We start from the raw sequence: 26,728 nt of genomic DNA on the forward strand, positions 1-26,728 counted from the left end.
AGGTATGAACCAGGCCACTGTCTGTGTAACACTACTGCCACAGCTCTAACCATTGTGCCCAGCCAGCATGGATAATGGTTAGGGTTGTTGGAGTTGGGAACAGGAGCCTAAAGGATCACATGTGTTTCCCTCTTGAGCCCATGTATTTTATTTCTTGGTATAGGTGGCGATGTGGGTTAAACCACAGAGCCTAGGATTTGCCAATCAGAAGGTCGGCAGTTCAAATCCCCTCGATGGGGTGAGCTCCCATTGCTCGGTCCCTGCTTCTGCCAACCTAGCAGTTTGAAAGCACGTCAAAGTGCAAGTAGATAAATAGGTACCGCTCCAGCGGGAAGGTAAACGGCGTTTCTGTGCGCTGCTCTGGTTCGCCAGAAGAGGCTTAGTCATGCTGTACACCGGCTCCCTCAGCCAATAAAGCGAGATGAGCGCCACAACCCCAGAGTCGGCCACGACTGGACCTAATGGTCAGGGGTCCCTTTACCTTTACCTTTACGGTGGTACCTCGGGTTAAGTACTTAATTCATTCCAGAGGTCTGTTCTTAACCTGAAACTGATCTTAACCTGAAGCACCACTTTAGCTAATGGGACCTCCTCCTGCTGCCGCGCCGCCGCAGCATGTTTTCTGTTCTCACCCTGAAGCAAAGTTCTTAACCTGAGGTACTATTTCTGGATTAGCGGAGTCTGTAACCTGAAGCGTATGTAACCTGAAGCGTACGTAACCCGAGGTACCACGGTATGAGCCATCCTTAGGACTCGTGTTATGGGGTGCCCAACAAATGCTAATAATAAATTATAAAAATTTCCAGGACATTATGAATATTGTTTACATATGTGAGGGCTTCCTTTCTACCTCCAGGCTTTGTCCAAGAAGGAAGCAGAGAAGAATATCCTTTTAGAAAAGCTCAGTGAGTCACAACGCGAACTCACAGTTGCCAGGTCAGAGTTTGACCGGGTGAAGCTGGAAGCTCTGAACCGCCAGGAGCAAGACAAGGTGAACTCTGGGCTTTGTGATATTTTTTTCATGGCAGGGAATGCAAATACTGAAATGCCTAGCATGATAGTGGTAGGGTATTGCCATCTCCTGAAGTTCCTAACTCAGCCTATGATCAACTGACAATTAAGAGAAGGAATGAAACATACCTGCAGGAAAATAAAATAAAAAATACGTTTACTTCTAACAGAAATATAAACAGAAAAGGGGAAATGGAACTTTATGGGGTCATAAGCAAGACTTTGTGCTTGAACATGCAGCACTGCAAGGAACCCAGAAATAGATTACCACGTCTCTTTTCCCTCAGCTGCAGCTCTGTTATTAAGGATGTTGGAGAATGTTGATGAAAACAGATGCAGGATTAATATTACTGATGTTTGCTCCTTTACCCCATGCCTGGAACAGAAATCAACCCCACAAATATGATCAGTATTCACTGTTGTTGCTTTCAATCTACAAATGATATGTAATTAATTATGTCAAACCTTCCCCACCCCATTCTCATTCTGTTTTCTTTGCATTGGAATGTGGTAAACTAACATAATCACAATGTAATTTACATCATTGGCATAATTATTTTTTGTAAATTATGTAAGTTACATTATTTTGCCACAGTGAACAGTGAGACAAGCAACATAATTTTTGGCAGAAGGCAAACTGTAGTGGAGTGGAAAAAGTGCTACATGTGATGGATTCAGGGTGGAACTGAAGACGAGGCCTTATTACATCCTTAATTATCATATTCCTCCAAGGTCCCAACTCTGAAACACCCGTTAGCTTATGCAAGACATGACACTTAGATTCGCAGACAGTGTGGAGAATGGCATATATTGTCATTACTGTTACCAGTTTCTCAGCCATAGTGAGACCCCTCTGTTTATGCTTTGGTTTGCTAAAGGAATGCTCTACCCCATTTCCGCAGTGGTTAAACCCTTTATTATATAGTGGAACCTTGGTTCTCGAATGGCTTAGTTGATGAACAAATCAGCTCCTGAATGCCAAAAACCCGAAAGTAAGTGTTCCGGTTTTCAAACATTTTTCGGAAGCCAAACATCCAATGCGGCTGTTGGCTATTGTTTCTGGGGCACCTGCGCCAATCAGAGCCACACCTTAGTTTTTGAACATTTCAGGAGTCAAATGGACTTCTGAAACGGATTAAGTTCAAGAACCAAGGTTCCACTGTATATGGTCCTTCTGTGGTTAGAGGGTCCACCGTTTATTACCATTTATGTATAGCATGGATGTCCAACACATTGATCGCGATCTACTGGTTGATCCCTACGAGGATTTGGTAGATCGCGGTTGATCGCCGGCCTCCTTCCAGCCCTGCCCCCTCTCCCTGTGCCGGCCTCTATTGTTGCAACAGGGAAGCCGGAGTTTAGAAATGGAGGCTGTTATCTGGCCAGCAATTGTAAGGTTAGTGGCTGCTTCTGTTCCTGCCTCCCTCAGAAGAGCTGCACAGAAGTCCCTGACTGCCTAAAAAACATGTCATCTCTCCTCCTCAAGAAAAGCTCAGCCACTTTGACCTGAACCCCTAAAAAACGGGGGTAGATCACTGCCAGATTTTAATTTTGAAAGTAGATCTCTCAGGAGTTGGCCATCCTTGATGTATAGGGTAGGCACCATCAGTGAGTATGAGCAGCAAATGAAACTACACACACACACATCAATCCAACTGGGGGTTACTAGGAATGAAGACTCCCACTATGCATCTCCCAGTAAAGAGCTGTGAATGTTCTTTGCAGTGCTGAGAAGCCAGGTTGGCCTCTTCTGCTGTGCTGGCCACTACTGGTAGTGTCTACCTTCTTTGTCCGAATCTCATGAGAAGCCTTTTAGGGGAAGTGGTTCTCCCTCCATATCAGGCTAGAACAGGACAGCAGGGTTGCTCTGTGGGTGTTAATGAGGGGCAGAATAGTTTCTTGGGCACACTGTAGAATAAGAGGGAGGCTAAGCCTTGAGAAGGGGCCACTTCGGCTAGGAAAACAGCACGAGCAAAAATATTTTTTCACCTCCTTCCTAATCCCATTCAGAGGCATCCACAGCTGCCTTTAACATTAGGGCTTTTTTAATGTGGGAAATCTGATCATAGATATCCCACCATCTCATCTAGTTGTGTCCTCATTTTCCTTCCTTTTTTTAAAAAAAGAAATCTACAAGAGGAGATAGTTTTGCAGATGTGATGCTATCTACCCCAGTTGTTTCTGAGAAATTTGCAAAATAAAACAGCTGGTGCAGACTACCCCTGTGGTTGAGGGACATACAAGCCTTGGAGCATCAGATTACAGCTGCATCTAACTCAGTATATTGTCTGTGATGACCAACTGCAGTTCTTCAGGGTTTCAGACAAGAGCCTTTCCCAGTCCTACCTGGAGATGCTGAGGTTTGAACCTGGAGCGTTCTGCCTGAATGGCGTGTGCTCTGTGCCTGAGCTCTTTCTTTCACGTACTGAAACTCTGTACGTGAGTTTCTCTGGAAGGAGGGGGTGACCAATGGAGTTGTTGTATAGAGCACAAGGACACTCCTTGCCCACGATTTGCTTGACTCTGGCTTGCCCTGTCTCTCTCCATAATTTGTTTCCATAATGCACCACAAGATTTCCCCCTCCCCCTTTTCTTTTTTTTAATAGCTCAACGTGGGATTGTTTGGTTCTGCCTTTAAATAAAAAACACATTGGCAATATTAGCCGGGGCCCTATCGTATCTCTGGAGAGATCAGTTCACAAGCTCACAAGGCACAGCCTCCTAAGACCGAGCAAACAAATAGCACAACAAGGGTGAGAAACCCCCACCAGAACAAATTTGAAAAGCATTTCAGCTGGAAAGATTGACTGGGAACCAAAGGGAAGCCAGCTTTAAAACAAATAATTTCCCCAAAGGACTGTAAACAATAGCCCCACCCCAAACTTGTAGAGCAGCACAGAATGACAGGAATGGATGTGACCTGCCCTATCGCTGGGATTTATTGGCAAACTCTACCGTTCTGGTCCACCATCTCTAACCCGCCCTCGCGTCTGCTCACTCAACGGAACAGCTCTGAGCTGCACCGATGACTGTGATCCCTCTAAGACAGTGAGATTATGACTGATACAGTAAGCTGTTTTCTGGAGGGTCGTGCATGACAGGGAGATTCTTCCAAGCTGGGACAGAGTAGGGCGAGGCAGTGAATCCAAGCCAGACCCTCCCCCCTAGGGGCAGGGGATGTTGCAATTCATAGCTGGAAGCTGCATGGCTGTGTTCCATGCATGGTCCGATCTCTCTCCTCCTTGGAGAAGCTTGTGTGTGGCTTGCAACGCAGTGAGCAAGTTCCTGGCACCAGAAGAAAAGATCTTGCCCAAGAGCTTCTCATTTCCTGGAGCTCCCCCTCCCTGAATCCCCATTGGAGTTCCCTTCAGCCTAGATGGCAAAACAGAGCCTCACAAACTCAGCAAGGGAAGCAGGAATATCCTTGTTCCACTCTGGGAACGGCAGTCCCTGCCAGTGGCTTTTTTCCTGCCTCACAAGACAAGAGTGTAGGGATTTTGTCTTATTATTTCTACTTTTCCCAATTCTGTAGTAATCCTCTACTTCCCTGTTGCCTGAATCCCATTTTTTTAAAAAAGAGTGGACAATCACATTTTGGTGGGCCCAAAAGGTGAGCAGGTCTAGGAAGGAAGGAAGGAAGGAAGGAAGGAAAGAAAGAGAACTTCCCTGTTGTAGATGGATATTATGTTTATTTGGGACTGTATGCTCCTCACCTAGTCTGAATACTAATAGTAAAAGAAAATAAAAATAAAGGAGACTAACCAATCTTGGTCATTCAGTTCCATCTGGAGTCCAGAAGTCTCTGTGTTGGGCTACCAAACTCACCCCTCTGTTTGTTTAACAGCTTTGTCAGTGAAGTACAGAAACCTAACCTTTTGTTGTTTAATTTCATTGTACACAGGTTGTACATTGACAATAAAGGTATTATTAGCATTGATGCTCCTATGTGCCTCATGCCTTATAATTACATCAGAAGCATTCTTATGAGCATCATCCTCAATGACTTCTAGACTGGTGTCCTTTTGTCTCTTTCCAGCTCCACTTGTCCCATGATATACTATGCCTTTTACGATTTTATCAACAAAGACCCTTGTAGCTCCATGGAGACTAGCCCATTTATTGTGGCTTATGCCAGGACACACTTTAGCTGAAACAATAAAATAAACCTGCTAGTCTTTAAGGTGCCCCAAGGCACTCTGCTGTGTTTCCTGTAACAACTAACATGGCTTCCTAGCTAGAATTTGTCCTTTCCAATTAGTTACTAGAAGAGGTCCCAAGTCTAGAAACATTTCGTTTCATCGCCTACCATATACACAGTATCAGAATTAGGATGAGCAGTGGCGTTTCCTTATGCCTCCTCACAACAAATACTGTGGTAGAGTTGGCAAGCTGCACCCATTTTATAAATCAGATAAGTGAGCTTGAGAAAGTGTGGCTTGCCTACAAATGTCAGGTAAGGACATGGTGCTCACCTGGAATTTGAACCCCCAAATACCCATGGCCTATATGAAGGGGGTTTGTTTTTGGTTTAACTCTACTGTATATTATGGAGTTTTTATGTTAGGCAGATTTGCTTGCCTTGGAAATGGCTTAACTGAAGGGTCCAGAGTAGAGTCTTACCTTTGTAGCCTATATCCTGCAGCCAGGATTGGGCCAAAGTTTTGGAGTACTGCTGCTTTGGTAGCACTAGAGGGCACTCAGTATCCATAAGTCAATCCCCTACCTATTCAGAAAAACCCAATATGAGAATAGATATAAAAATATGAAAAATGTATAAGTGTAAGCCCACTGCACTATGATCCAGGAAACCATTGTGACAATTCATGTGATCAAGGAAGCAAAGAACATGGACAATATTTAACCAGGGGTATAGACAGTCCGAAAGTCTAGATTGGTCAGGGTTTTTTCTTTAATCTGCAGAGCAAGAGCAATTTTTTTTTTTGCTAGGTATGTTTGAATAATGAAAAGCATTTTGCAGGAAATTGAGGTGAGAGTAAGGAGATGGCCTTTGTAAAGTCTAGTAAACATTTAGAGAAGGAAAACACTCTCGTGCATTAAGCAATGTTAAAATATTTGAACAATAGTTGTAATAGAAGATTCCTATTCATTGACTGAACAGAACAAGTCATTAGATGCAAGGCCAGCATCAGTCACTGGGCATTTTAGCTTCACAGGAAGGTCTATGGCTCTGTGTTGCAGCACACACTTTGCCTGGAGATCCCAGATTCAGTTCCAGAGAACTGTAGCCAGAAACACCCTAGTAACCTACTACAACTCAGAGTATGAAATACTGGGCTACAGTGGCAGGGATGAATCTAGGTGTCCCTAGGATCCCTCATGCCCCTGGCAAGCAGCTGTTTCGGTGCCCCCCTCCTGAAGAAAATAACTTTCCTGCTTGCCTTTGTGCCATGATGCGAGAAGGATGGGAAGCTTCTGCGTTTGATCTTGCTGTGACAGCAGCGACGCATCACCACACATATTTACATCATACATTCCATAGTCTGATAGGTGATTTTTTTTGGGGGGGAGGCAGGCCTGTGCCCCTGGCATGGGCCAGTTTCACCAACCCCTAGGTACACCTCTGGACAAAGCACAGCTGCTTATTCCACAGCACTAATCTCCTGGGGTGCTATTTGTCAACCCGCTTCATGTCAAATAAATAGGCTATTCTCAGGCAGAGGTGGGGCAAGAGACTCCACCAAATCAGTTAAGCAGAAGAAGCAATTGTTGGCATCAGCCTGCACAGCTAAGGGTTAAACTGCCTGTTTCATTTTGGAAAAATGGCAAAGTCCCTTGACCAATCCTAATGCTACAGAATAGTGAGTGAATGTTAAACAAAGCAGAAGGGGGTAAGAAAAAGCTGTCTTGATATTGAAGCCATAATGTCTTTATTTGTCAAAAGACTCTCTCTCTCTCTCTCTCTCTCTCTCTCTCGTCTTAGAATACCTGCACTTCAGAATTAATCACTATGATACTGCACTGAAAAATAATTTCTGACCTGCACATAACACACTTCCTTTTGAGGAGAGATTCGTTCACACTTTTTCTTAGCTGATTTGTGGCAGCAACACATTGTGGGGAATGCATCTCTGGTGCTCCTCTGGAATAAGCAAGAAAGTATCTCTCCTAATGCTCGTAACTAATGCTTAGATGTGCAGCTACTGCTCTAAACCAAGAGCTGACATGACTCTTCTGGAGCCTGAATGGGAGACAAAGGAGAGAAGTGGGTACAGTATTTTAATTGGCAACCAAGTTCCAGATTGTCCAGTATCAGTCCCACTTAGATGTGGTCAACAGCTATAGCATTGCCTTTAATCCATCAGGGTTCCGTGTAAGTTGCAGGTGCCACCTCTGCCTCCATCCAAGGGATTTGAAACAAGGCCACTTTTAGCTGAAATGGGAGTCAGGCCTTACTGTTCATATACATCAATTGTGGCTCACAGTAGAGCGCATAGGGTGGTATTCAATGAAGACTTGTCCAGGCTTCTTTTTTGTGTTGTGTTTCTAGGTACAGATCCACACTTTAAAGCACTCAAGACCTGCACCTAGAAAGCGCAAGACAAAAGGTGTGTGGCTGAGCCCTTAGCTTTACTCAGAGTAAACCCATTGAAATAAATGGACCTGACATAGTCATGTTCAATATTTCAGTGGGTCTACTCTGAGTAAAACTTAGTTGAATACTATCCATAATCCATCCCTCGTCACCCCATTTATCATCCTAGAAATACTTTCTTACCTGATATTTGAGAGTAGCTCTATTGAATCTTCCTTTGAACACATCTCTTGGGCAAAGTCATTGTTTACACAAGCCATGCCTTAAGTTACGGTAATTTTCTGCTGCTCGTTATGTCATGACGTGCTGTATCTTTTTGAACTTCCACCTTCACAGGCTGCTGAATGATACAGCCTAATCAACTCAGTTCCAAAGATTCCCAGAAAAAGCATGACTGGTTTCAGCCCAGGGAGGAGCCATAGCTCATTGATAAAGTAGATGCTTTGAATGCAGAAGGTTTTAGGTTCAGACCCTGACATATTCAGTTAAAAGGGATCAGGCTGCAAGTGGTGGGAAAGTTCTCTGCTGGAGATCCAAGAGCCACTGCCACTTGGAGTAGATACTAGGCCAGAATGAACAAATGGGTCAGACTACATTCCTCTCTCTCTCTCGTTTCCACTAAAACTGATCTGAGATTGTACACCATTTCCTTAAATCTCAGCTTATTTCTTACCATAAGGTTGCAACAGCAAAAGATTGGTCTCCTGCTGCTGACCATTTCCTAACTTCCATGAAATGGTTTGGCTGTGCTTTCCTGTATCTTCTCTCTCTCTCTCATGCCAAGGACGTCATTTCCCATAAAGGAGACAAATGTTCCAATTAGCAGTCTTTTACTAGATGACTAATTTTCATGTCACAGTTGCTGTTGGTTTTGTGTGTGGCACTGGGAAGGAAGAAATACACAAACCATAAATTATAGCAGGCAGGGTGTTTTTGCGTTTCCCTTTTATTGACCCCCTACCTACTCCAGTCCGCTCACTACACCTTAAATGCATGAAGTGAGTTCTGCCTATTGAAGTCTTGAATGTTTCTCCTATCTTTTTAATTTTGTTATTTCAAAATAATTTATTCATTAATATTTACGATATACGATCTTTATTGTCATTGTCCCATGCAGAACAATGAAATTGAAAAACTACATAAAACTACTATAAAACTACATAAAACATTCAAAACCCCCTAAAAACTCTGAAACCCCATTTTAAAATACACTATACTATAGAGACCCCTTATGCTGCGTTTAGAACCAGAATTTCTGGTTTCCAATGGATATAGTTTTACAGATACAGAGTTGGGGCTGTAGACCCTTGATTGTTCTGCCAAAGAGAGATAAGGGCCTATTCACAAATCCTTCTGCTGGAGCTGAACCTGCTCAAATGCTGCTTGTTTTCAGTTTGTCATCAAAACATACGCATGTCCTACCATAGTCCTGTTGAGACCCAAAGCTATTGCTAGTATCCATAATTTTGTCCAGGGAGTTTCTTGTATTAAGGCAGGGTGGCCTGTGTGATTTAATAGGTCACTTTCCATCTTGGCATGCAATGAGTCTATAAAACTTGTAGAATCACTGACTGTCACAGGCAGGGGAGGGAAAACCCTAAAAGAATATTAAACTTATGGAGGACACCTTACAGTGTCTTGCAGCATTATATGGGTGAAGATATTGGCAAGTGTTTTAGGCTTAGAGTGAGGGACAAGATCAACTGTGTTCTTGTTGCTTAGGGAAGAACCAGTTGTCCCTACCAGTGATGGGTGCTGAACTAAAGCTGCTTTTTTAAAATGTCTTTGTAAAGATAGTTGCATGGGCTGGTAAACTTTGCAAACAGTGTTGTTGTCAGCCCAAAAGCTCTGGTACAATTTCTGTCTAACTATTTCTAGATATAGAATCAGAGAATTGTAGAATTGGAAGGGACCCCAAGGGTGATCCAGCCCAACTCCCTGCAATGCAGGAATCTCAGCTAAAGCATCCATGACTTTTCTACATTTGGCCAACTTTCTCTTTGATTAATTTGAATGCTTTGTTTTGCGTGATCAACTGGATTTCCTATTCACTTACATTGGGGTTAGGATTACATTTCCTCCTGTGCAGAAAAACTGCCCTTCGAAACTTAGAATGGTCTCAGCCCCATGAGAGAGAACAGGCTTTGCAAGCAGAAGATCCCAGGTTAAACACCTGCCATCTTCATGTAGGGCTGGAAAAGACTGTTGCCTAAAACCCTCAAGAACTGCTTGTCAGTCAGAGTACACAATACTAAACTAGGTGGATCAGTGGTTTGACTTGACATAAGGCAGCTTTCAATGTTCCTAAATGACTTTCCACTGGGGTTTTGAATCAGCCCTGTACTTCAGATACGAAAAGCAAGTGCCTTCTCGCCCTGTAAAGGCATCTCACTTGTTCCCAGCTAGCAAATTTCAGCTAACCTGCAGTGCTACCCTAGAATTTAGCTTTATGAGGAAACATTTGTGAGAGCCAGTCCTTCGACTGCCGGTGTCTCCATATTCTGGAACTTTACAGAACACATAGAACAAAGTGGCACATACCACGCTTGATTCTGTGATTTCTTCATTACAGAACACAGTTGCCAGCATCACCAGTGAGCTACGGACCTTCCAGGCACAGTTTGAGGATGCAATGGCTGCCCACCAGAAGGAGGCAAAGCGCTTAAATGAACACATAAAGGAACTGGCAAGAGAGAAGGAGCTTGTTGGGAGGGAGGTATGTTCGGGTTCTTGGCTGGGTCTTCTTTCTGTGGAAGGATTCTCTGTCTCTGTTCAGTATGGTCCAATAAGTGCTCTATGTATCTCTTTGTCAGCAGATAGGTGTTTGCCCCAGTTCAAGCCATCTGTGAATAAGTTTGTTGCAATGGAAGCATTTCCCCTCTCTGCTGAAAGAGTGGGCAGTAGCTTTGAAATCTGAGGTCTTCTGCTCCTATGGAAATCAGGAGTGCTAAATTACGGCAGAATCGGCCAGACTTAATACTTGAGCAGGGCTTCAGTGTTGAAGGCAGTATGACTGAAGCAAAGCTGCCTGTCGGGTACAAACTCATAGCACTTCCATCCCTAGAAAGACAAGTTTTGTTAGCTTTGGAAACCTGCAAAACCTATTTGGCCAGTGAAGACCATGGGACAGAATGAAGGAGAAGCATTGGTGCTTGTACTCTGTCACTTTCCATTCTCTACTTAGCAATCCTCCTTTTGTGACCTAGAATTGGATTGGATAGGTGTGAATTGAAGGACACGCTGTGGTTTAAACCACAGAGCCTAGGACTTGCCAATCAGAAGGTCAGCGGTTTGAATCCCCGCGAGGGGGTGAGCTCCCGTTGCTCGGTCCCTGCTCCTGCCAACCTAGCAGTTTGAAAGCACGTCAAAGTGCAAGTAGATAAATAGGTATCGCTCCAGTGGGAAGGTAAACAGTGTTTCCGTGTGCTGCTCTGGTTCGCCAGAAGCAGCTTAGTCCTGCTGGCCACATGACCCGGAAGCTATACACCGGCTCCCTCGGCCAATAAAGCAAGATGAGCACCACAACCCCAGAGTCGATCACGACTGGACCTAATGGTCAGGGGTCCCTTTACCGTTACCTTTACCTTTACCTTTGCCTTTAGGTATGAATTAGGAAGAACAGGCAGTGACCCCAGCCAGTCAGCACCCTTTTCACCCTTTCTAATAATGGCATGCTATAGGTTAAATTGCAAGTAGGGATCCCTGCCCACTCCGTTGCACCCCCTTTTTCCTAACACACATCACCGGGTGGTGACTCTTGGGGGTGGAACAATATCTGCAGCTCTGGAAAACATCCCCAGGTGGAAACCCTCACCCACTGCCAGATGCTTTCTGAGCTCTTGTTCTCTACAAACACAGTACATCAGAACAAGAGAATGACCCCCAGCCCGAAAAGACTGGGGTGGGGTGAAGGGGGGGAAATAGAAAATTAAAGGACATAAAAGAGGAAGAGAGAGTAATTTAACATGACAGGCTGTTTATTTTGGCAAAAAAATGGCCTCCTTTCAACAGATTTCAAAGTCCAGCCCCAGGAGGGACCACACAAGCAAGCAGAAAAGGGTTGTTTCAGAGGGCAGGGAGGGCAGAAGGAATGGGGATGGGGCGAGAGGGGGTGCATATGTTCCTAGATGGATGTAGGATGGGCAGAGAAAGAGTAACACAGCATGGGAAGGGAGACAGCAGCAGATGAGAGAAAGAGAGGTGGGGGGAGTGGGAGAGGACAGTTGTGGGACTAATATAACAAGCTGAGGGCAAAGAAACACAGAGTGAAATCCTCACAGGCGCCAGCATTGACCTACTTATCACCATGGGAACCATAACATTTTCACAGCCTTTTAACTTGAGGAAGTCAGGCTCCTTGAGCAGCCCTGCCTTCCCTTAAGTGCACGCCACGCTCACATAGTCAACATACATACACACAAGCCCACAACTATACAAGGCACATCTGCCACATTTGCGTTTTCTCATGAGTACATGCATCATCAAGTGTACATGTATGCACATACGTGTGTGTGTGTGTGTGTGTGTGTGTGTACACACACACAAATGTAGTGTTGCGCCCCACCCCAGTCTTTGAGCTGTGTGAGATTCCAGGGCTTCCCCAGGCTTCATGTTCCTTTCTGGAAATGAGGCACAGTGGAGACAGCAGTGTCTTTATGATATATGGTTTATTCACACATATATAGAACCTGGAGGGCTTCACAGCATTAACACCCCAAAAGGGTCCTGTTTCTTCCATAGCCGCAGCCTTGGATTCTAACAGACATCAAGCACTGCACTCTTGACTCACTCTCTCTCAAGCTTGCTGCTTTTTCCTCTAGGTCACATCACTGCAAATGCTCAACTGTGACTTTTGGCCACATAGAATCCATTTCCTTTGTTTTTCTTAGTGGCCCATCACCCAGGCGCGCGCGCGCGCACACACACACACACACACACACACAATGTTCTTCAGTGGTGCCAACTGGAATAAAATGTTGGGGGGCCCAGGTAGGCCTCATCCCGCGTAACTGATCACATGATGCTGTGCGCACACACCATTTGAATGGCAATTCCCTGTCAACTTTGGGGGGCAGACCCCCCCCCAGATATTTTATTGGGTGGGCTGAAGGGACCTCAGCCCCTCGGAGTTGGCTCCTACGATGTTCTTACTGTGTGGAAATAGTTGCATGAATTCACACACATGTGCATATAAATATATTCCCACATCATTCTGTGAACTTAAATGCACAATCACTCCCGCCTCCACACACACACACACCCGCCCTGTCTCTCACACGCATGCACATTTCCTCTCCCACCATGAAATACCCTGTTCCATGTGTCCAGGCCTCAGCTGGAGACTTGGCTGCCCAGGCATGATTTCAAAAGAGACTGTTTATAAAAAGTTCTAGTCAAGATATAATTATAATAATCACATTAAGAGCTTTGCTGCAGTGTTCCTGTAAATGAGGAAAGCTCTGCCCTTACACAGAGAGTGAGCGAGCCAGGAAGGAGTGTGTGTGTGTGTGTGTGTGTGTGTGTGTGTGTGTGTGTGTGTTTGAGTTGGGGGGTGGTTCATGTGCAATGTTTTCTTTTCAATCTCACCCCCTGCTAGCCCCCCTTCCTTTATCCTGGGGAATAAAAACAGTTTATTTTATGATGGATCGCCCCTCTCTTTGGTCACTGACCTTTCTTCGTGAATTTCTGCTGAGCTCAGCAGAAAACCGCTGAGTGCGTTTGTGGATCCCATATGTAGGTGGGGGTTGGGAGAGAAAGGGGCTCCCCCTAATCCTTCTCAAAAACAGAACAACAATAACAGAGAGCTGGTCGGAATGAGACAGGCCAACAGGGAGGATCTGGACAATGTTAAGAGCTTTCCAGAGTAAAAGCGTTAGGAAAGAAAGTTGGGAAGGAAAGAAAGGGGGTTCATAACGGAATTGTTTGCCCGTCCCCGATTCCAGTAATATAAAGGAGCAAGAACAGTTGTGTGTCGCCTCAGCTTGTCCAGAGACGCAGAATTAAAATACAGAGAACCCTATTTTCTCCTGCTATCCCAGGAAATAGCTTATCATACCTAGTAATTCACTGTGCAGCCTCTGGAACACATTGCATTGTACTAGAAGGCAGGCTTGCTTGTACCTGTGTGGCTGAAGAACTGATGAGCACATATGTGCTACTCTGTGGGTCTGGGCAAGTTCTGGCCCTCTGTACTGCGTCCTCATTCAGAAAGGATGAAGGTGGCTCTGCTTTTTAAGATGCTGTTACTTCTAGCCTGCTGCTGCTGAGGATTTTCCTTTTCTGCCTCCACACCACACTGTGGACCAAGTGGAATGCACAAAGGCATCAGAAAAGAGCAGTGTTCCAAGGACAGATCAGCTTGGCACAATGGCCAAGCACAAATTTAATTCAGATTTCCATCTCTTTCTTTTTCTTTTCTTTTTTAATGCATTTTTCCAGTTGTTAGCAGAATTATTAATCCTTCTCAAATGAGTACAGCTTGGCCTGCAAAGCACCATTTTTAGTGCCTGTACAGGTTTCCACATATTTTCAGTAAGGATGCAGCATGCTTAAATGCAACACTCCTAGTGCAAACAAGCGTCCTCAGGACGGGTAGTTTTTCTCACTGCATCTGTAGAGTGCATGAAATGGAACAGCCTTGAGATCACCTAAGGCCACGAGTTGTTGCTGCTGTCGTTTATCTTTAGCAACTGAGCTCTTCCAGTTGTAGCTTGCTTCCCCCCCCCCTTCCTTGCATTCCAAACATAATCTTCCTCCTCTGCTCCTACTCAGTTTGGCACTCAAATCTAAGAGCATGCTGATAGCTCCAATTACGCATTCCCACCACCTGATAAATGCCCACTATCTCACGCATGAATCACAACACCTCTCACTCCTGCTCCTGTTGAGATGCATCCGCAATCTGAAACATTCCTATATCCTCCATTCACACATGCTTGCATGCTTTCCTTTGCTGAAGTGAGAAATTCCGCTTTAAAGCCACATGGCTCCAAGAGAAAAAGAGTTATGATGGGCCCAAAGTTATACAAGTTATTTATTCTTCTCCCCACTTCCTCTAGTGGCAAGAAGTTCCATGGGTAGCATTTACCCATGAGTAGCACTTCCCCAGGGAATTGCTTCTCTTAGGAAGAAGAGGTCACTTGGGAATTATGGCCTACTTATAACATTTTGCCCCATTGGTACCCGAAAGGGCAGTAAAATACCACAAGAGAGTTTTAGCCATATTTCCCTAACCTGGAGCCCTTCTGCTGATGTTGGACAATGTATTGGCCATGGTAAAAAAGGTAAAGGTAAAGGACCCCGACAGTTAAGACCAGTCGCAGACAACTCTGGGGTTGCGGCGCACATCTTGCTTTACTGGCCGAGGGAGCCGATGTTTTCCCACAGACAGTTTTTCCGGATCATGTGGCCAGCATGACTAAGTCGCTTCTGGTGAAGCCAGAGCAGTGCACGGAAACGCCATTTACCTTCCCACTGGAGCGATATCTACTTGCATTTTGACATGCTTTCAAACTGCTAGGTTGGCAGGAGCAGGGACCGAGCAACGGGATCTCACCCCGTCGCATAGATTTGAACCTCCGACCTTCCGATCAGCAAGCCCTAGGCTCAGTGGTTTAGACCACAGTGCCACCCGCGTCCCTTATTGGTACCATGGTAAATATGACCATGTTAACTGGTGCCTAAGGGAGATGGAGTCCAAAACATCTGGAGAGCACCATATTGGAAAATGCTGGTTTTAACTTTTCAGAGTTAGAGCTCTCTGTGTTTTTTTCACACTTAGGGTGCCTCCATACCGTCATGGTTTTGGGAAAGGAATTCAATCACATACTTCAGATATGCGCAATTCAAGTGGATTAAAGGGTTCTGTTACCCTAGCGCAACATTTGCACTTTTAGAAAAGAATTTGGCTTTTTGCCATTAGGAAATGAATGGGGAAATGCATGGTAAAGTGTAGGGTGAACGAACAACATATAAGCACCTCACAAGCAAATCAGGATGAATGCAGGAGGAATGCTTATGTTCGTATAACTGCCCCATAAACAAATCAGAGGGAAAGCTCAGAAAAAGCCTGGATGTAATCTAAGCTCCTTGTAAGTTTTGTGCAAGCAAGTCAGGCTGAATGTTTAATAAAGTGGCCCTCCAGAGGAACTCTGACACTGCAGGTATTTCTCCTCTCGCTGTTCCAAAGCTTGTTTCTGTTGTTCTTTTTGCAGCCAGCTCTAGCTTTCAGCATCCTAGCTGGGGTTGGGGGGAAGGGATGGCGGCGGCAAAGACATGTCCCTTCAGAGACAACTCTTTATCAGTAACCCATTTTATATAGTCAGCTCTGATAAAGAGATGCCCATTGGCCATTAAGGAAAACCAACCAGTCATTAAACAAATGATGTAGTCGCTCATGGCTGGCACAGATTGGCTAGCATTCAAGACAATATATATCCACTAAGAAGAGGTAGGTGTCTCTTTGAAAGTACCTTTGCTTTTTGCTAACAACCTGGATTTTGAAATAGCATACTGCAATCAATCCTGACTCCAGCTAGCTTTGATTTCTGCCCAAATGGGGTGTGAAGGGCAATTCTTTATCTATCTACTGAGAAGTATGCCCTGTTGAGTTCAGTTGAACTGATTTATGGGTAGACATGCCTTTGTAATTGCTTTGTTTTGCCTTTGTAATTAAGATTTATTCCCTGCCATACAGTGAGCTCTAGATTAGGACTATACAGCGGTACCTCAGTTTTCAAACGTCTCCATTGACTAACATTTTGGTTTTCGAACACTGTAAACCCAAAAGTAAATGCTTCGGTTTTCAAACACGCCTCGGAAGTCGAATATGCCATGTGGCTTCCACCGCGTGCAAGATCCTGAGGCCTAGCTGTTGGCCGGTGAGTTTTTGGTTTTCAAATGTTTCAGAACCTGAACAGTCTTCTGTTCAAAAACTGAGGTACCACTGTACTTTCCAAATGCCTATGTTTCAAATATAGTAGTACCTCGGGTTAAGAACTTAATTCGTTCCGGAGTTCCATTCTTAACCTGAAACCGTTCTTAACCTGAGGTACCACTTTAGCTAATGGGGCCTCCCACTGCCGCCATGCCGCTGCTGCGCAATTTCTGTTCTCATCCTGAAGAAAAGTTCTTAACCTGAGGTACTATTTCTGGGTTAGCGGAGTCTGTAACCTGAAGCGTCTGTAACCTGAAGTGTCTGTAACCCGAGATACCACTGTAAATGCTCATTTTGCTTAGGCATCCGCATCACCCTCCAAGGGACAGTGCAAGCATCATTTTAAACATGCATCCCTATTTGCTGCAATCCTAAGTGTGCTTATGAGGGAGTAAGTCCCAGTCAAGTCAATGGGCTTATTTCTGAGTAAGCCTTAGGATCGTGCTGCGGGTTTCAGGTTCCTGGCTCAGCCATGCATGCTTTTTTCTTCAAGGCAGAACAGCTAAAAGCACAGCTGCGGCTGGCAGAGGATACCCACGCAGAAATTCGCAAGGAGCTGGTTGAGCTTCACCACAGGCTACAGGAGACTGAAGAGGCTCGTGACCACCAGCAAAAGGAGCTGCTGGAAATTCGGAGGGCTGTGGCAGACGAGGGCAGAGAAAAAGAAGCACTGCAGAAATCCAACAGTGAGCTCAGAGCAGCTGTCAAGAGAGCAGAGAATGAGAGGCTCAGGTAGGTAGCCTTGGTGCTGGACAGGCGTCTTGCTGGCATAGTGGCTATCGGCTCACAGCACTTTTAGAGGTTACCAGCAATGAGAGATTATGAACCTGTGCATCCGCTGCAGCTTGCAGAGATCTGAAGAGGAGAAGGAGCAGAAGATTGCTGTGCTGGAGGAAGCAAAAGCAGCCGTTGAGGGAGAGGTGGGGGAGGTCCGAGCAAATCTACGAGAAGTGGAGAAGTCTCGCATGGAAGCGCGAAGGGAGCTGCAGGAGCTGCGCAGGCAGGTATAACTGTGTCTTGGAACTCTCTCTCTCCACACCCTTCTCATCACAACCCTAAGGATATAATAATTGCAACAAGAGATCCTTGACGTCCACCCAGTATTGGATTCTTTATTCAAAGCCACTTGTAGCTGCTACGGACACTGTCAAAACACAAGGTTGTAGGTACAGTATCTAAGCAGAAGACAAGAGAAGCATCATTATCACCACCCAAAATGTCTTTCTGGCTTGTTTAATTTGCGCCTGAAATTTCCTATGAAAGAGCCTTGAGACCTCGATCCTCCATCATGATTCCTACCCATAAGGCCTCTCTTTTTTAATATTCCCACCTGTGTCTCCCTCCCACTAGGAGTGTTGGTGCTACTCCCGCCCCCTTTGGGGTTCCTTACATCCAATTGAGTGAGCGAGACACTGCCCCACCAGCCTTGGTCTGCCCTCAGCTAGCACCACCCCACTTGCCTGCCTGTTTTCTACAGAGGAGCTGCTCTGCTTGTCATTGGCTCTGGCTTCGCCTGCTGTTGGGGTCCCTCCAGACTGTTTTTTTGTTGTTGTTGTTGTTGTTGTTGTGGGTGTATTCTGCAGTGGTGTTCTTGACATCATAATAGTGTATTAGTGGTAGGTTTATTTATTCTGCTTTAGGTTGTTCTTCAATACTTCTGCAATGCTACCACACTGTTGCTGTCCAGAGGGGCAGTCCCGAGTGGGACAAAAATAAACCAGGACATTTGTGGTACAAAAAGTTGCAGGATTTAAACAGGAAATTGCGGGATATGCACTGATTTGGAAAGGAAGCAGTGTGGCCACCCCAAAATGTTTGCAGGTGCAAATAGTATTGAAAGTGGAGTAATGTGTGATCCCCACCCCCGGTAATATCACAAGCACAAATAAGAATGATTGTGCAATAAAAATGATGTCTGGAGGGGGAGCCCTTGGCTTTTTGTCTCCTGTCCTACTGGCTCTATATAGTCAATCATTTCACTCTAACACCAGTTGCTAAATGTGACAATAGGGATCCCCTCCCAGTGTGGTGTAGTGGTTAAGAGCAGTAGTCTCGTAATCTGGGGAACCGGGTTCGCGTCTCCGCTCCTCCACATGCAGCTGCTGGGTGACCTTGGACTAGTCACACTTCTGTGAAGTCTCTCAGCCCCATTGACCTCACAGAGTGTTTGTTGTGGGGGAGGAAGGGAAAGGAGAATGTTAGCCGCTTTGAGACTCCTTCGGGTAGTGATAAAGCGGGATATCAAATCCAAACTACTACTACTACTACTTTTCTTCTTCTTCTTCTTCTTCTTCTTCTTCTTCTTCTTCTTCTTCTTCTTCTTCTTCTTCTTCTTCTTCTTCTCCCCCACAAAAGCTTTTCGTGTGAGATGGGCTTCTGAGCATAGAGCCCATACAATAGATAATACCCAGAGTTCTGGCATACCTTTTGCAGGTGAAGGCCTTAGAGAGTGAGAACAGCAAAAAAGCCCAAGAAATCAGTGAACTTCAGCATCGGTTGCTCGAAGAGGAGCAACAGGAGCAGCAGAACAGCAAAGAGGCTCTGGAACTGAAGCAGAAAATAGCCGGATTGGAGATCAGCCGTGAATCTGCTCACAAGGAGGTAACGTGGTGGTGGGTGGTGGAGGACAAGATGCAGGAGATGGAAGAAGAATTGAAAAGTAAGCTGGGAGAGTTGAGGAGGGCAGCTTACTCTTCTTCCATCTCCTGCGTCTTGTCCTCCAAGAGGTGGTAGTGGAGATAAGTTGCATGGAGGGATGCATACAGAGGGGAGAAGACAGGGTATCTCTGTGGACTGGGTTTCCTGCAGCCTCATCTACTTTAGCTCTGAGTGTGCAGCAGGATAGTGGTAGCTGGCTGGATATAAATCACTTTCATACACGTAGGTGAAGAACCATGAGTGCAAGCTACATTTACAGCTGTTCTTGGCTTCCCTGTGTCCTGAGAAGGTGGTGGTGTGGACGGTGGTAGTGCCCGTACATTGCCATGGCCTACCAACCTTGTTCTTTCAGGTGCTGAGCTTGCGGAAGAAGCTGTCTGCCATGGAGGCAGAAAGCCGGCTTCAGGAGCAAGACCTTGCGCAGAGCCTTGCCGAGAGCCGTGCAAAGGAGAAGAAGCTGAAGGACGATCTTCATCACCTGGAGATGAAGCTGCAGGAAGCCAGCAGGACAGGCGAGAGCCTCCAGATGCGCCTCAGCACCTGTGAGGGGCGTTCCCAAGGCTTGGGGATAGAACTAGCCAAAGCGGAGGCAGCCAAGAGGGAGGTGGAGCTGAAGCTCGTGGCACTGCATTCGGCTCTGCGCCGCACGCTGGGGCTTGGCAGCCGGAGTCCATCGCCACAAAGATCCTGCTCTCCAGTCAAAGGTCAGAAGGCTCCTAACCAGGATATCCTTCATATGTTGTGCATTAAATTTCAGCTAAGCAATAACTGCAGTAGACATCAACCTCTAATTGTGGTAATGAAATATGCTCATAGCTAAGGACATTACTCTATTGGGGTTGGACAACCTTCTGTTGAACGCCACATTCCCTTGAGGGAATCTGTTGGAGGCCACACATCATTGTGGTCAAAAGTTGATAGGGCCACCAAACATTTCTCTTTTTCTTTTTCTTTCTCTTTCTCTGCTTTCCACCACCCTTTTTCCTTTAGTCTCTGCCAACTCCTTCCTTTCTTTCTCTCTCTCTCCATATACAGTGGTACCTCAGGTTAAGAACTTAATTGATTCTGGAGGTCCGTTCTTAACCTGAAACTGTTCTTAACCTGAGGTACCACTTTAGTTAATGGGGCCTCCTGCCCCCGCCGCACAATTTCTGTTCTCATCCTGAAGCAAAGTTCTTAATCCGAGGTATTATTTCTGGGTTAGTGGAGTCTGTAACCTGAAGCATCTGTAACCCGAGGTACCACTGTATATTTATGCTACCCTCTGAGTACCACCCACTGGAATAGATTGAGGGCTGCAGGTTGCCCACCCCTGATTTATACCAATGCACCTGGTACAGCTATGAGGAGTAGGAAATGTGCTTGTTTTCTTAAATTAAGGTTGTTTGCCACCACTTAAGCAGTGGTCTTGGTGAGCAACCAGGGAGCGCTGTCATAGCTCAGCGGTAAAGCAAGTGATTTGTGTATAGAAGCACTTGCTTTCCAGATTCAATTTCTGGCTTCTCCAGTTCAAAAGATACCAAATAACAGGGCTGAGGAAGACTGAGCTAGGTGGTCCATTGGTCTCCCTCTGTATAAGCAAGCTGCATGTGTTCACTGCTGTGCTCAGGATTCCGTTTTCAGTTTGTAAGACTGCTATTGAAAGCCAAGTCCTGCCTCTGGCAGTGGTTGACTCATGCCCTGACTGCTACTGCCCAAAGGACATTTTTCATCATCACATCATGTATCTGATGGTTGTGTATCTAACAGGTCTCTCAGTCCTGGTAAGAGGTCATAGTTCAGTGGAAGAGCACCTGACATAGTTCAGTCATTGGCACATCCAATTAAAAAGGATTAGGTATCAGACGATGGGAAAGATCTCTACCTGAGACCCTGGGGAGTTGTTGATAGTCAGAGTAGACAATGCTGGGCTAAGTATCTAGAGAACATAAGCTTTGTTTAAGGTGCTTCCTATATTTAAAGACCCCTTTAAAACGTTTTGCTGAGTTGTGCAGAATTTCCCTTTACCCATCTTGAAATCCTGATCAGAGCCTCCCTCTTTGACTTCTGAGACGTTAAGAATTTATGTTTCCACAGGAAGCAGTGGCCGGCAGACACCTGCCTCCCGCACTGGGTCTCCTGAGAGGAGCCGCTCACGTTCCCCATTTCACCAACGTTCTCCTCTCAGAGGTGACCAAGTCACAAGTGAAATTGACCCGGATGTAGTTCGAGATGCTTTGAAGGACTTCCTTCAGGAGCTGCGGGACACTCAGAGAGAGAGGGTGAGTAATGTCATCTCTTTCTTTTACCATTTTTCTCGTATGTATGTATGTATGTATGTATGTATCCCATGAAGCTCTGGAAAGCATGAGGTTAGGGTAATGAGGTTGAGACCAGTTGTGACCTTATGCCCACCAGCTCTTGACTTCTATAATCCCTCCATCAGTAAGAATTTGTGCGCACACAATCATAGTGTCAGCAATGCAATATATGACACATTACCTCACATTACTGAAAGACATGCGTACTGTTTGTGGGGCTGCACATAATTAGACCCATGTTAAGGACTCACTATGCTATAGGTAGGGGAGCCTTCTGCAGTCTGAGGGCCACATTCTCCTCTAGGCAACCTTCTTGGGGCCACATGCCAATGGTAGGCAGGGCTAGAGGCAAAAGTGAGTAGGAAAATGGATGTAAATTTTACCTTAGTACAGTAGGCTAGTTTCTCTGCACACACATACACACACACGTCTCTATCCTTTATCCAGACAAGCAAGAGGCACTTTTAGACCAAAAACGGATGCGGGTGGTGCTGTGGTCTAAACCACTGAGCCTCTTGGGCTTGCTGATCAGAAGGTTGATGGTTCATGAAGCTCCTGTTGCTCTGTCCCAGCTCCTGCCAACCTAGCAGTTTTGAAAGGACATCAGTGCAAGTAGATAAATAGGTACCACTGTGGCGGGAAGGTAAATAGTGTTTCCTCCATGCGCCAGAAGCAGTTTAGTCATGCTGGCCACATGGCCCGGAAAGCTGTCTGTTGAAAAACACTGCCTCCGTCGGCCTAAGATGATGAGTGCCACAACCCCATAGTCGCCTTTGACTGGACTTAGATGACCAGGGGTCCTTTACCTTTTTTTTCCCTATTAGATAAAATGCCAGAACATTTTCCAGACAGGCAGGGCCAGTGAGAGTGTGGCTTGGGGAGTGTTTTGAATCCCGAGGGAGAGGCCTTCATTGCAGCTGTGAACTCACTGACTAGCTTTGGACAAATCACCATCTCAGCCTCAGTTCTCCAAATGTATAATGGGTACAGATTAGCAATGTAAAGATTACAAAGTGGTTTAGAAAACATTAAACAAGCACGACCAATAAATATAACTGAAATGATCAATGTGAGATCACACTGCTCCAAGCCTCTCCCTGTGGCTTGAGCCTCTACCTACTTGCCTTTTCCTTTCCTCCCAGTATTTTGCTGTAAAAGTCTCAGCCTTTCTTCCCCATGCCCAGTCCTGACACTCAGACCACCCCCTGCCAAAAACAAGGCATTAAAAAAAATCCGTATTTTTGCAGAAAACTTTTTGTAACTAGAGCAAAAGCATGCAAATCAAGTAAATATGTGTAAAAAATGTGTGATTTATTACAGCCATGTAATGTAATTATTTTTTAGCACAGAACTTTAGACCTTTTGAAAGCATGTTGTTCCATGCTTTTCTGAGCCCAGGCCAGAGAAAGGGCGCAGGCTCAGGCCCACTAGTTTGCTTAGGTTGTGCAAGGACCCACTTTATTTCCCCTGCCTTCCAATCCATTAGGCTATCCCAGTTCTCTTTAGCAGGAGCCAACCTAGCTCAGCTTGACCCCAAGTTGACTTTGAAGACATATGTTTAGCAACATTCAAGGGCAGTTCAGCCCTTTCTCTGTCATGTGCTATTTATTGCTCAAAAGCATGCCTCTTATAAAAATGCATAAATATTTATACTGTACCAGAATAATTAAAAAAAACATGGTCTGTCACAATAATCATAGCATCAGATCATCCAGTGGCCTTTCTGACAAATGGGGAAACGGAGAAATTTTTTAATTCTTTTGGGCTGCATAAAATCTAAGGCATTCCTTTCTTTGTTGTCTTGTCACACCAGGATCCTAGAGTTCAGTGTTAACATGCAGTAACGAAAAAGAATGTCTACAATCAATAACATCTTTCAGTTAGCAGCTTTGTAGCCCTGGCCTCTTCTCCTTTGCTCAAAATTAAATCCCATTGAGTTCAATGGGTCATGCAGAATACAACCTTAACTGTTTGTGTTTACTCAGTGTTCAGTGTGACTTATCCCTGAGTAAGTCTACATAGATGTGCATAAAGGAAAGTAGTGTGCCCTGGAAATACTTTGGTGAGGCCTGTTGTTTTCAAATTATTATTGCCTCAGGCCCCGGTCTCAGGGAAGACTACTCAATGTAATGCTTAATTGGTAAAATAATAGCATGCTTTCCAACATTTCATAGATGAAAAACAGGACATGCTTCTTATGCCCCTGTTCTCAGACTAAGAGATTGCTGCTTTAGCACTCCCCACCTCAGATACATATTGCTGATGACTGCACTCTGCATGCTATATTCATTTATTCTGCAGGAACCTATCATCTACTGATTTAAAAGGCGAGAGGATAATTGTTCTTTGACACTAGAAATCTTAATTGTCAAAAAAATATGTTACCAACAACCGAAAGCATGCCACAGCAACTGTGTGAAATGGCAGGCTGCCAACTGCTTGGGGCCTTAGTATTCCAACAAGAAGGTGGTTTTTTATAAAAACTATATTAGTAGCTGGGGAGGCAGTTAGACCCTTGGATGACAAGATCAAAGGAGTTGTAAAGGAAGATAAAGAAACTGCAGAGAAGCCAAATGATGGGACAGAAATAGCAAAATGGATGCATTAAAATAACAAAATGCAGTTTCATATCCCAGGTTTACTTCTTGGTTTTCTCTGGTGAGAAGCTAAGGATATCAAGAGAATGTCTCTATATCTTGTTTCCAGGATGACCTGAGGATTCAGGTTATGAATATGAGCCGTCAGCTGAATGAAATGGAATCGGATCGTGACCGGACAAAAAGTCGCATCCTGCAACTCCAGAAGCTCCTAGCAGACTGCGAGGAAGGCATGTTCTCCTTTCTGCCCATCCTTTATCCCTTTCTGCGTATAACTTTCTATACCTCTCTGTGGATGCCTCCTTTCTTTATCATGCTGATGCGACTCTTTGCTGGCTTGCTGTGGCAGAGCTCACAGCTCCTCTGGAGAGCTTCTGCCAGTCACATCAGATGATCTGTCTCAATAGAAGGCAGCTCCCTATGTCCCTATGTAGGCATGTGTAATGAAGCTTTAACATTAAAAAAAAAAAATGCAGTCTACAGCAGGATGGCCCAAGCTTTCCTACCAGGAATACGTCACCATGGAACCTGCAGGCCACAGACTGCCTTGTCGTGTGGGGTGTGTGCAAAACTTGACACACACACACTTCAGCCCTCACACTGCCTTCCCAAAGCAGGGTAAGCAAGGTGCTGGGGTTTGGGAAGGAGGGATGAGGCTCCAGCAGGGTCCTAGAGCCCTTTCACCTCCTTCCCAAAGCTGGGAAAGCACCAACTAGGCTTTGGGAAGGAGGTGGGAGGAATCTAGGACCCTGTCAGAGCCTTCCCAACTCCTTGCCAAAGCGCAGTGCATCTCTTACCTGGTTTTGGGAAGGCATCAAACACGGCCAAGGGCTACCAAAAAAGGCCTCAAGGACCACATGCATGTTGGAGCACCCTAGTCTAGAGTCTACCTTAACCCTTTTGCTACAGAGCATTGGTCTTTTCAGAATCGTTACCCCAAGCAGCTCGCTTGGGAAGGTTCCGCAAATGCATCTGGAACACTGGAGGGCAGAAAACAGCTTGGTAAGCCTGGGGAAAAGGATAAAACATTCATCTCCCTTGCTGTTTATTTGCTCAGAATGGCAACCTCCCAAAGCTGTCTTTCATTTTTGTAAAAAAAAATGGGGGGACTTTCTTAGATGGATTTGCATATCATGTATACTTTGAACAACAATCAATTGAAGGTTTCTAAAAATTTGTTCTAAAGAGTAAATGCCATGTGGGTCTGTGCTTTCAGATAGGCAGGTGCTCCTAAGCCAGTTCCCGGGATGAAACCTTAATCAACCATACAGCTTTAGCCATGTAAAATACTAATCTGATTTCCTTCATATAATTGGATATCAGAGGAGTTGAGAGAAAACAAGAAAGATGCCAGCAGGCTGTCTTTCCCTATTGGTTTGTTCCCCACCTCCTGACATACCCCCTTTGTACAAATAGATCCTTCTTTAGGTTTAGGGCAGTTGACAGCTTCTTCCCTTCCGGAGGGATAGCAATTTGTAAGTGTGGCTCTTATCTGGAAGGACATTCAGTGTCCTTCCCAAAGCATAGGTTCAGCTTAGCCAGGCAGGCAAAGCAATGCAAGAGTGCATGGATGAATGGTGGTTTTTAAGTACACACCCCATTTTGCAGCCATCCTTTCCTTTAAAAAGCAGCCTTTCGTTTTCACTTGCAGGCAAGCGGGGAGCAGACGGGCGCCTAAGCAGCGCACAGGCAGCACTGATGCTGCAAGAGGAGACGGCTAGGAAAGCGGAAAGAGCGCAGCAGGCCCTTGCAGATCAGGTGGCAGCCCTGGAGCGCAACGTGCACATTTGTCAGGAAAAGAACAGGGAACTGCAGGTGGGTAGAAACCCTCTCCCTGGAGGGCAAAGGCATTCAGTGACATGTCATGGGGCTGCTCCCTCCTAAAGGCCATTTCACATGTTGTGTGTCCATAAACTTAGGTTTGCCATGGAGTGTACACTCCTGCAGGCAGCCCTTGCGTACCTGTATGAGCGTACCTGTGTGATACACATTTCCGAACGCTTTCTTCTCATCCACACTTTGCAGTTTTAGGTGTACACTTTAAAATATATTGTGTGTGTAGACAGATACACGCAAAGCAGTCCTAACAGTAATTGATGGCAAAATGCCCTACAGGATGGGGAAGAAAAGTTAATATTATTGCAACCAAAGATTATTGCCACCAAAGATGCTAATCCTAAAATGTAGATGCTGGGACTTCCTTTTTAGTAGATATGCATGGAGTTAAGCTACAAGGCACTTTAACTGCATGAATGAGCAAACTGGTTTGTGAAGCTTATTAAAAAGCAGTCCAAAAAAATATTTTAAATACAGATCTCTCAAAGATCCATAAATACAAATACCTTTTTAAAAAATCAAGAGCTAAAGAGGGTTTGTAAAGAGTTAAGCAGTGAGTGGGGGGGGGGTATAAGGGTATAACTTGCTTTCATGCACACACAAATTACCTGCTCTGGTTCTTAAAATAGAGGTGTGAGCAAATTAGTGCTAGAGAAACCCCAGCGGAAGAATTGCTGCTTTTTCTTCTTCTGAAGGGACTTTACCCAGCTGTTTAAAGAGCACTTTTTATTCCAACTGGCACCCTCAAGCAAGGGTCTGGCTGTGTTGACTGCTTGGGCTAACATGGACTGTTTGGGTGGAGTTTCATCCTGTGTACATTATCACCTGTCTCCATAAA

At 45.2% G+C, this 26,728-nt stretch overlaps 1 protein-coding gene across 1 annotated transcript in view; it reads left to right on the top strand.

The window, feature by feature from the left end:
• CROCC2 (ciliary rootlet coiled-coil, rootletin family member 2) overlaps positions 1-26,728 on the top strand; it is an 87,021-nt gene that overhangs the window by 42,991 nt on the left and 17,302 nt on the right. Inside the window, exons 22-30 of the mRNA XM_081910655.1 lie at positions 857-991; positions 10,137-10,280; positions 16,993-17,231; positions 17,344-17,503; positions 18,933-19,100; positions 19,510-19,861; positions 21,234-21,418; positions 24,164-24,284; positions 25,706-25,869. Of these exons, the coding sequence (XP_081766781.1) occupies positions 857-991; positions 10,137-10,280; positions 16,993-17,231; positions 17,344-17,503; positions 18,933-19,100; positions 19,510-19,861; positions 21,234-21,418; positions 24,164-24,284; positions 25,706-25,869 (1,668 nt within the window). The remainder of the gene's footprint in view (positions 1-856; positions 992-10,136; positions 10,281-16,992; positions 17,232-17,343; positions 17,504-18,932; positions 19,101-19,509; positions 19,862-21,233; positions 21,419-24,163; positions 24,285-25,705; positions 25,870-26,728) is intronic.

Source organism: Podarcis melisellensis, assembly GCF_964234715.1.
Source record: "Podarcis melisellensis genome assembly, chromosome: 5".
In the NCBI taxonomy this organism is placed as follows: domain Eukaryota; kingdom Metazoa; phylum Chordata; class Lepidosauria; order Squamata; family Lacertidae; genus Podarcis; species Podarcis melisellensis.